At 39.8% G+C, this 10,475-nt stretch overlaps 1 protein-coding gene across 2 annotated transcripts in view; it reads left to right on the forward strand.

Annotated features, from left to right (window-relative positions):
• Window positions 1–10,475, forward strand: part of nr6a1a (nuclear receptor subfamily 6, group A, member 1a) — a 134,230-nt gene that overhangs the window by 107,115 nt on the left and 16,640 nt on the right. For both annotated transcript variants that reach the window (XM_015041827.1, XM_015041828.1), the window contains 3 exons: window positions 6,807–7,037; window positions 8,567–8,622; window positions 9,492–9,652. In XM_015041827.1, the coding sequence (XP_014897313.1) occupies window positions 6,807–7,037; window positions 8,567–8,622; window positions 9,492–9,652 (448 nt within the window). The remainder of the gene's footprint in view (window positions 1–6,806; window positions 7,038–8,566; window positions 8,623–9,491; window positions 9,653–10,475) is intronic.

The following is a 10,475-nucleotide window of genomic DNA, read 5'->3' on the forward strand; positions in this document are numbered from 1 at the left end:
TTTTCTGCAGAATGCCTTGATAGTCTTGAGATTTCATCGCCTGCTGCACACATTCAAGGCACCCTGTGTCTGATGCAGCAAAGCCTCCCAGAGCATAACTGAGCCTCCTCCATGCTTCACAGTGGGGACAGTGTTCTTTTCTTGCTATGCAGTATTATAGTGTCTGTGAACACAGAGCTGATGTGCCACGTAAAAAAGCTTCAGTTTTCCTTCAGTTTTCCACATGCTTTGTGGCTCGCCATTTTGCATTGTGGCAAATTCCAGTCTCATTGTATTAAGCCTTGCTTTCCTCTTTGATTGTCTCTCATAAAGTTCTTTTTGGGTCAAACAATGATGGATGATCCCATGTGACACTGATATACTTTGACCTTGGAGTTCACCTTTATTTCTTTGAAGGTTGGGCTCTTTGGTTACCATTCATATTATCCTTCTCTTTAGTTTGTCATCAGTTTTCCTGCTGTGGCCTCAGTGGTTGGCTACAGTCCAACTGACCTTTAACTCCTGAATAATATGTGCAGCTGTGGTCACTGAAACATCAAGCTGTTGGAAATGGTGTAGTAGCCTTTACCTTTTACCATGCTGGTGTATCATTTTCTTTCTAATAACCTAAGGCAACTCTCTCCTTGGTTTGCAGGGCTCCATGTCTACTGTGCCACCGAACAGCACAGTGACTACTAATGTCTGATTTTCATTGGCTAAATTTTGGTACATTTTTATTTATTATTACTTTTGTCAGTTTATTATTATTAATATTCCAGCATCCACATGTATGTCACCATGGTAAACAGAACTGTCAGTGGCTCTGCTTTTCGACTGAAATTCACTTCTTTCAGTCTTTAGGAATGCAGGTAAATCACAGTTCAAAACACATCTGCTCAAACTGGCCTATTTGCGTTAAACAGATTTTAACTGTTAAGTAATGTTTACAGACCTGCTATTTTTTAATAATTATTTATTTCTTTCTGCAAGGTGAGCTTGGGTTTTAGAAAAGCACCCTTAAGTAAAATGTATTATGATTATCAATAACTTACACTACATTATGTAACCTGTCAGGGGTGTCTTTTTCATTTCAACTCATTTTTTAAAACGGAGGTTTTTTTGCGGTGTGGGAAAATGTCTAACATGAAACTCCAACACCACGGAGTCGAGGAAGCTCCAGGCTCATCGTAAAATCTCTACATTAATGTCATGAATATTTAAGTGTCATCTAAGGTCAGGAGGAGGAGGAGTCATAGGAGGTAACACGCTGAGATCAAATGTGTGAAGGTGTGAATCGGCCTGATTATATGGTGGCCATGCACTTGAAAGAGGGGGTCATACATCTGGCTAATAAGCCTGAGTGAGGAAGGCTAATTGCCATCGTGATGAAGGAAGTTGGGAGTTTCACATAAGGCGTTGAGTGAGAATGGATTGTGTTTCTGAGCACGGGCACACCAAAGGTGGGCTTTTTTTTCTTCATTGTTGACCTGTTTCTAAACTCACTGCAGAATCCTCTGTCACTCATATATGGAAGACAAAATCTTAAAAAATACAAAACAGAAACTTGTTGTGTTATACTGGATATCCCAAAATTGCAATGAGTGGACTGCTTAGCACTTAAAAAGTACCACATATTTTAGTCAAGCAAAAATGTATCAAAGGGTGTTAGATTCATTTCAAGGGGGAACCATTTTCAGTTGGTACAGTTTGCTTTCCCACAATACTGTTCAGCAAAACCCTCTTCCTTCTCCACAAATCTATACAGCAATGTAGTGGTGTTGGATTTTAGCAGTTGTAGGATTTCCCTTTCATCTTTGGTAAAAGAACACAAGTCATTTCTTTCGCTAGACTCACATATTTGTTTTTGTTGTATTTTCCCAGAATGTCCTGCGTTATAGTCCTCTTCTTGCTTTTGGAACAGTCTCCGGTTTGTTTGCATCCACATGTGCATTTGGACCACGGCAGAGTTCACTTTAATCGAATTAAAGTGAACTTTATTGGCGGACCAAAGTTCACTTTTTCGATCCACATCAGAGTTCAATTACACATTTACACCTTCACAAATGGACCAGACTTTCTAGGCAAAAGGACTGAAATTGGATTAAAGTGGACTAAAGAGAGCTGGTGTGAATTCAGCCTCTGTGTCCCATTTTGTTTCTGTTTGAGTGTACATCCTGTTACCTCTTTTTGCAGCTGTGTTATATTATTAGCAGTGATGCCATGTGTTCAGTACAGGTACTGCAGTCAGTGTAATTCACAGATGTAAACGATAACAGTCATGCCATGGTTACACTCATAGTTAGTTCTCTATATAAACATTGTGGCGTCATTATAAGCATCATTTAATAAACTGCAGGGCCTTGTTTCAGAAAGCAGGACAAGTGAAAATCCTGAGTAAGTTCTGGGGTAACTATGTGCATACCCTGGGTTTTTGGTTTCAGAAAGCCAAATAGCCATTATCCTCAGTCAACTTACTACCACCACCTACTCTGTGAACCAACCCTGCTTGCATTGGTAGCAGGGATGTTGGTGCAAATCTTTAGTTTGTCCTACTTTTTAGCTGAGCCTTGGCACAAGGAAATTGTCAGAAATGGTGTGTGCTTTTCTGGAGGAGCCTGTAGATGTTGGAGAGTAAATACTCTGCAGAAATCTCCATCAACAGACGGTGACCACACAGCGATTAGATGTGTTATCATTCCCAGACTAATATATTGTTGTTTTTTGCCAGTCAATTTATCTGTATGAGATTTCAACCTGTACATCAACACAACAAGGACGTTCTTTCTGCTGCACTCTGTTTTAATACCAACATGATGCTGTCACAAATGTTACTGTAGCTGTTAATCTATAGCAGAGGTGCCTATGAGGTGGATGTGAATTTATTACTCACATGATTGTACTGAGATTCTCCTTAACACAGTGGTGTGTGTTACTGCTTGTCTTTTTGATTTTGTGATGGTGTTGCTACAGTTTTGGATGCAAGAAAACAGAGAAACGCATTAAGCACGCTACCACAACAACATTTAACTGGAGACTAGAACATAGTTGAATTTGGTCTTGTGTCATTCCAAGATCTGAGTCAAAGGAACATTGCAGGGGGAATAATTTACGCACATTTTCTCAGCTTTGTTCACAGAGCTTCATGTTGCAGCACATCTTCACGCAGAGCATATACGACGGAGTCAAGAACAGATCCGGTGTCTGACTTGTAGAGCTTGCATTTAAACGGTCTTAACCTCCTTTCTGTAAGAGGTTAATCAGAGAAATAGTTAAATTCCAATCCCAGGATGGGCTCTCAGTGTGACATCCCATTGTCTCTGTACAGTAGAACTCCCATCACAGCCTTAACTTAAACCTCCAACCATTTAAATGGTAATCTGTTCAGGGCTTTAGAAGACCTCTAGTCCTCATGCATTATCTGGGAGGGTCTTTATGTGATATGCCCCACAAACCTTCAATTCACCCCCTCCACATCCTTCTAATTAGCTTTAGTACATCAGCCCTTCAGCCTGCTATGAAAACCTCTTTTCTCTGGCAGGCTTAGCTCTGGGTTCAGCTGCATGCCTCTGGTGGACTGTCTTTCTCAAGAATACACATCCATGGAAAGAAGGGCTTACTGGTGCTCATTTCAATAATAAAGATAATGTCATTTTGATGTGTTTATTGTTAAAACACTGCACCCTTTGCTTAGCTTGATCAACTTTTATGGAGGGGGAGGGGAGTGGTACTGCAGTCAAAATGTCAGGAATCTTGAGAAGCAAACAGCAGCATCTCTCTCCTTGTGTGTTTTGGATTTCTCAACTGTTTCATCCACACACACAAGGTTCACAGGTCAAATTCCTGACCATGATGACAGTTGCTAAAATACCATGTATGCAATTTAAATATAAGGAGCAGTAAGGAGTTAAAAAGCCTCAATATCATTGACTTAAGAAGCTATTGTTTCAGTGTGCATTACAGATACTTTTCCTCATTTATATTTTGTGGGTATAAGTGCGCCTTTCAAAATCTCATCTGGACAGTCTTGGATAGACTTCATACAAGATCCACGGGCAGGAAATGGTTAATGCACAAACATATTAAACATAATCAAATTAATTTAATTTCAAGCAGAAAACATCAAGCCTTCTGACTTCTATTAAAATAATTTTAGTAATAACAATTTACATTAACAAGTCAGTATAATTGTTATAGTAATGTTATCTGTAAAAATTTGATTTTGATACATGAACTTCAGCAAGAATCTAAAATACTTAAAGTTGAGGTATTATGTAAAGTCAACTTTTTTGAGCATAATGTAATGGTATAATGATAGTCCCTCATCAATTTCGTTACAACTGTAACAAAATTGTGCCAATAAATTATGAGACAATTTTAATCTGTGATAAAATTGAGCTCCTCCACCTCCTCTCAGTGCTGTCAGGCAACATTGTGTACTAATGGCAGAGAAGCAACTGCCATGCTAGCTAGCCTTAGCATTCATGACTGCTGACGGGGAGAACTCTTCAGTATGCTTTTAATTCTCTTTGCTCTGACAGGCTTTAAATGAATAGTTATTTTTCCACAGAATATTTTCCTGTTTTGAATACCCTTTACAGAGTTAACATTTTAAGTATAATAAGCTAACATTAGCTAGTCAGTTGGACTGTCTGCTTTATGAACATGCTACTCGTAGCTTCACAACTGTAGCTTCTACGTAGCACCAACTTTGTAGGAGAGTGGTGGGTGATGCTCCTTAATTTCCATGCCGACTGTCTTTTTATCTCTGTAGCGACCAAAAATAGAATCCTTATTTTGGCCAGCTTATCAGTGGTGTACAGGAACAGACTTTTATTATTAATCTGTCCAGCCCTATGAGAGAGTCTTTACAATTATCAATCTGCAAACTTTTTAAATCCCTGGTATATCGTGATGCTCCCAACTGCACCATGCATGAAGACAGCAACAAGTCAGTGGTCTGGTAATGTGTCCTATTCCAATAACTGAAACTGTAAGTATGGCTTAAAACCAGCAGCTCTAATGAAACAGTACAGGAAGCCTACAGAGTCAGTTTTAGGAAACCTGTCTGTCTGCCTCTGTTATTAGCTTTCCTACCAGAATTCAGGAGACGGGTAAAAGTCTGACCGTCTGCATGCGTATGTGTATGTTTACTGCATCTTGTTGCATCACATCAGAGTCTAACATTAATCAGATGTCTGGTTATCTCCAGGTTTAGTGGAAACAAGACATCTCAGATCTGTTGTATCTCATTCTTCTGTTTTGCTTGAAATCAAAAAGTTTAATTCATTTATTTTACATTTAGCATCTCTTGTGTGGAAAATGTCAAATCTGAATGTGAGATGGCTCAGAAAGACCAAGATGTTTAAAGCTGCAGCGTTTGTGGATATGTATAATAAGCACCTGAACTTTATTCTTGGCTCCATCAGAGTTTGAGGTATATGAGGGGGATTAAGAAGAGATTTCCAGCAGCTGCCTTCCTGTGAAGTCCTTAAAGTTCCACAGCACTTTTCTGATTGTCACAGTAGCTTTTCCGGTGGATTTTAAGCAGGATTCATTTCTCTTTGATCCGCTTCATGCTCTGCTGTACGTGTGGAACTGTTTGATTTGCTGCACAAAATGTCTCCCATTTTCTTTCTCCACATCTTATTTTCTAATTGACAACAACATTGGAAGCCGTTTTTTGGTCGGCCTTGTAGAAACCTTTCCAGGTTTCCTGTGCTCCTCAGGACCCATGCTCTGCACTGACATCCAAACAATAAGTCCAGTTTCACCCACAGAACTGTTTTACCCCTCCAGCTTTCTCTGGATTTTCCTTCTGATCATCTGACTGATTTCCATATCAGATTAAGAAATCGTAAAAAAAATACAAAAAGCAGTTTTGAATTGTTTAATCTAATGTACATCTTATCACTAATGTTGTATGCTTAGTGTTTATGTCAGTTTTTTTACAAGTATTATTGAAATACACCCCACTATATTGTGGCCTTTATTGAAGGTTAGGTTGCAGTATAATCTACTCATTATAAAGAAAGTTACACTAACAGAAAAACAATCATTTTACAAAAAGCCTATTAATCCTGATCAGATACATTAGCATTTAACCAGATACTCTTGTGAGACAAATTTAATTGTAAACTTGCTACAAAAATTAGTTGTCTACAGAGCAACTCAGTTATGGAACAAAAGAGCACAGAGGTCTTATTTGTCTTAAATCGTATTTTTTTTATATCTAGGTTTATGTGTGCAATTTGTAAAATGTGAGGTCCGACTAATCTTATGCATATTATAAGTTAATGTTGAAATTGTCTTATTTGTCATATGAATACTTGTATGTTTTTATCCATTGGACTTTAGGAAGATTAATGGGAATCCTAATCAATAAACAATATTTCTAATCTGGATGCTACAGGTTGACTTGTACTGATTAGCTGGGCAACTTTTCTACAGCTGAACAGTTCTGTGCTCCAGAGGCCACTGCACTTCTACCATACTGCTGCTGACAGAAGGGAAGGGAGAGACTGTGAAGAAGTCAGTTGTGTCGTTTTGAGTCATCAGGGCTCCTGAATAAAACATGCCTAAGACATCTCAGTTCTCCATCCGAGTTCCTGTTACTGCCCAATTTTCACATAACCATGGTCTTAGCTGAGGAATCTGCTGGGTCACCTTACCAAATCCCAAACAACTCTCATGATCTCAGTTAAAAAAATGTGGCTTTCACAAAGATTTCAGCACCTGCTATTAAATTGGTATTTGTGTAACTGCGACTAAAATAGCAAAATGTATTGTTATAATGGTTTTAAATGTTATCCCCCAAACCCCATGTGCAGATGATGCAGCTGACCAGCGTACTTGCCTTATTTGTGGAGACCGGGCCACAGGCCTGCACTATGGCATCATCTCCTGCGAAGGCTGCAAAGGCTTCTTCAAGCGCAGCATCTGCAACAAGCGGGTGTACCGCTGCAGCCGGGACAAGAACTGTGAAATGTCCCGCAAGCAGCGCAACCGCTGCCAGTACTGCCGTCTGCTCAAGTGTCTGCAAATGGGGATGAACCGCAAAGGTAAGGAAAATCATATCAGTTTAAGCAAATAGATTATCTATGGTCCATATCTGATGCAAATAAACGCAGAAGAATATTAAAATATTTTTACAGTTGGACTTGGCCGGATGGTTCATTCAAGTGCAGAGCCTTTAGTTTCTTTAGTTTCTCTTAGTTTATAAACTGTCAGTTTGGACTGCAACTAACAATTATTTTAGTAATTAACTATTCTGATGATTAATTGATTGATTGGATAAAAAATTGGCACATTCTGTAGATTTTTCATTTGACTGTTTATACGTATAAATATAATAAAATATGTAGATAGAAAAAAAATCATTCAATTCCTTTTTGAGATAAGAAAATAAACATTTCATTTTCCCTAAATGCAATAACATTTCTTTAGGGAATACTTGATTGATTTTTTTTTCTTCTTCTTCTTCTTTTATACCTTAAATGCAAAATTACATACTGTACAGTTTTGGCTTAATTGCTACTCTGACTGTGTTGTTCTCTCAGCAAATGCACTTTGAATCTGGACACTCTAGTTAATAATTACCTGACTAGTAAATTAGTTGACAATTATTTCAATAATTGATTCATCACAATGAATCTGATACATTCTTGCATGCCTAGTCAGTTTCTTCTATTACCAGCTGGTCTATATTATTCCTGCATATAACTGTTAACTGCTGTTTCTAAATCTGGATGAGAAATTGACTTGCATTAAGAAGAGTTTTTGCCCGCAGACTTTTTTTTTAATAATAGTGTTTAAAAATGAAGCTGGTGATGCTAGCTAGCACTTATGTTTGCTGAGGTAACAAGACTGTGTAGATAAACTTTCCTGCTGCCCTGTGACCCTGCCCATCAAACATTTACTGGAGAAGACGTTTTGGGTCATGTGATGACAGCTGATGTTGGGTATCTGGCTACAGAAAACTAATCTGGTTCCTTGTTGTAGAACCAGCTAGAAACTAGCTTTAACACCAGGTCGTATGTAGCACTGTGGGAACTTTTGGAAAAACCCAAAGCCTTGACAACATGATTCCTAAAGTATTAGTAGTAGCCAGTGAATCAGTTCTGCTGTGAAGCCAGGAAACTGTTTCTTCATTTTACTCAAAGCTTCTGAACTTAGAGACCAAACAAACCTCCCCCAAGCTTTTTGTCATATTTTTCCCTTCCTGAAGCAGAAATGTCTCAGATGTCTGCAGCTGAACCCAGGCCTGAGGCCTGTTATGGCCACATGCTGCCCCCTGGTGGGGTAAAAGTTTTACTAACTATATGGGCTTCTTGAATGATTAACCTTTTAGTTTATATTGGGTCTGCAGTGACTTTAACTAAATCCAAATTAGTTTTAAATTGTGTAGGGAATTTCTTCCTGGATTTCACTCAGAAATAAGAAAGAAGAAGAAATAAAAGTCATCCATGGCTTATGATGAAAACCAGAGCCATAGAGAAAATTCCTATTTTTGCTACTAGGTAGTGCTCTTATACATACTCATATAAACAAATGTGGGTTCATTTTTTTTTCTTTTTTTTGTGGCTCACAGCAATCAGGGAGGACGGCATGCCAGGAGGGAGGAACAAAAGCATCGGGCCTGTGCAGGTAAATCAACTCAAATGTTGCTTCATGTGACTTGCTCTGACCCCAGTCCAACACACAACCACTTCTACACACAATTCTATTCCGTTTTATCCCCAGAAATACCTGGCATAAAGAGACCGCCTTTAAAGACTGAGCCATTCATTAAATGACAGCTTGTAATGGTCTGAGTGGCGCAGTAGTGCAGCACTACTCTTTTCACCGTAGGGAGGCTCGTGGAGTTATGAGAACAAGCCCTGACCTTGTTATATCACCATCGTGCAGCTGCTGATTATTCCTATGCAGCTGCAGCTTCATTATGGAGGAGAGTGAGAGAAGCTGAGTGGACATGAGGATAAGTGGCGTTGAGGCGTTATTCACTAAAGTAATATGTTCGATTCTTTCCTGCTCAATTCACAGAGTCAAAACACAGCAGTGCCCACTTCCATAAAAAAAAATCCCTTTTATTTCTGCCCCCACCGGAAGGAGGACCTTTCACTCATTAATATGGAATAAATGGCCTGTTTTGGTTTATGTGCGGAATTGATGGAAGTGAAAGCGAATTGACCCCAGTCATCTCTACGATGCCCCATGTGCTGAGGCCTTTCATCGAGGCCTTTGTTTGTGTTTCTGGCTGCTCTGACCTGCAAGGATCCTATTATTTTAGGCCTGTGTGCCACTCAGTTGAACACTATCTCACACACACACACACACACACACACACACACGTTCTCTTTCTCCTCTAGTTCCCTGTTTCATTGTGCGATTGTGTCCTTGCTCCTCGCCGCTTGAGTAAAAAGCATCACGCTGCCAGTCACCGCTTTTCAATTAAGCTGAGAAAAACACCGATTTTCATTGAGCGTTCTGTAAGCGGGTTTATTTGTGTGTTTCAGATCACAGAAGAGGAGATAGAGCGAATCATGTCAGGGCAGGAGTTCAAGGAGGACGCCCCGGAGCACACCTGGGGCAACAACGGCGACAGCGACCACAGCTCCCCCAGCAACGGAGCCTCTGAGGGCAACCAGCCGTCACCCGCCTCCACTCTGTCGTCCAAGTGAGTGATCGGCTCACCCACTCTGCACAGCGGTGCCAGTACTTGCCCCCATCATTGAGATAATGAGCCGGCCCTGACAGTCTAACACTTTCTCACCTACAACTTAAAGAAGGCATTCAGCAGTCAGAGAATGCCTGAACATTCCCCCCATCGCTCAGGCTTGGTGACGATGGCAAACTCTGAGAACTTGCTGCACTATCTGCTTCTCCTGCCGCGTAGTTAAGCGCGTCGTCTGCACTCATCAAGGACAAATATTGTCTGGGCACCGGCATGACGGCATTTATTTTAGTCTCATTCTGTGTAAACATTCAGTTTATCTCAGCATTCTCATTGTCTGATTGCTATTCAGAGCAATAGTTGTTTTATCGGAGTGAATCTTAGCAGAAATGAACAGCAGTCCCAGAAAGCCTGGGCTTCAGTATGCACAAAATGTTCAATTTTTGTCTGGAAGGTTGTGAAACAATTCAACATTTTTCAATAAAAACAAGCTGTGCTTCCTTAGATCAAAAATAACACGTTCAGATGTTGACAGATCAGTCTGTAAGACCAGTGAAGGGTCCATTTTAGCTGTCCTTAAATATCAGTTGCAAGTCTCAAATGTTGTAGCAGAACTATTTAATCTCGTATAAGTCGTCTTGTGTCAGGTAACAGTTTTGAGTCCCGTGCAGACGTCTTCATTAAATTCTGTGACTTGAGGCTCCTAAAGGCTACTGCTAACTAGCTACTAGTAAGCCTTTGCTTGCTAGCTAGCTAGTTTTTTTTTTTTTTTTTTTTTTTTGCTCTTTCTTGGGTTTGGGCTAATTTTTCCCCAGTTTTCTGGGAA

The sequence above is a fragment of the Poecilia latipinna genome, unplaced genomic scaffold (assembly GCF_001443285.1).
Source record: "Poecilia latipinna isolate Pla-1442-1.1 unplaced genomic scaffold, P_latipinna-1.0 Scaffold570, whole genome shotgun sequence".
Classification (NCBI taxonomy): domain Eukaryota; kingdom Metazoa; phylum Chordata; class Actinopteri; order Cyprinodontiformes; family Poeciliidae; genus Poecilia; species Poecilia latipinna.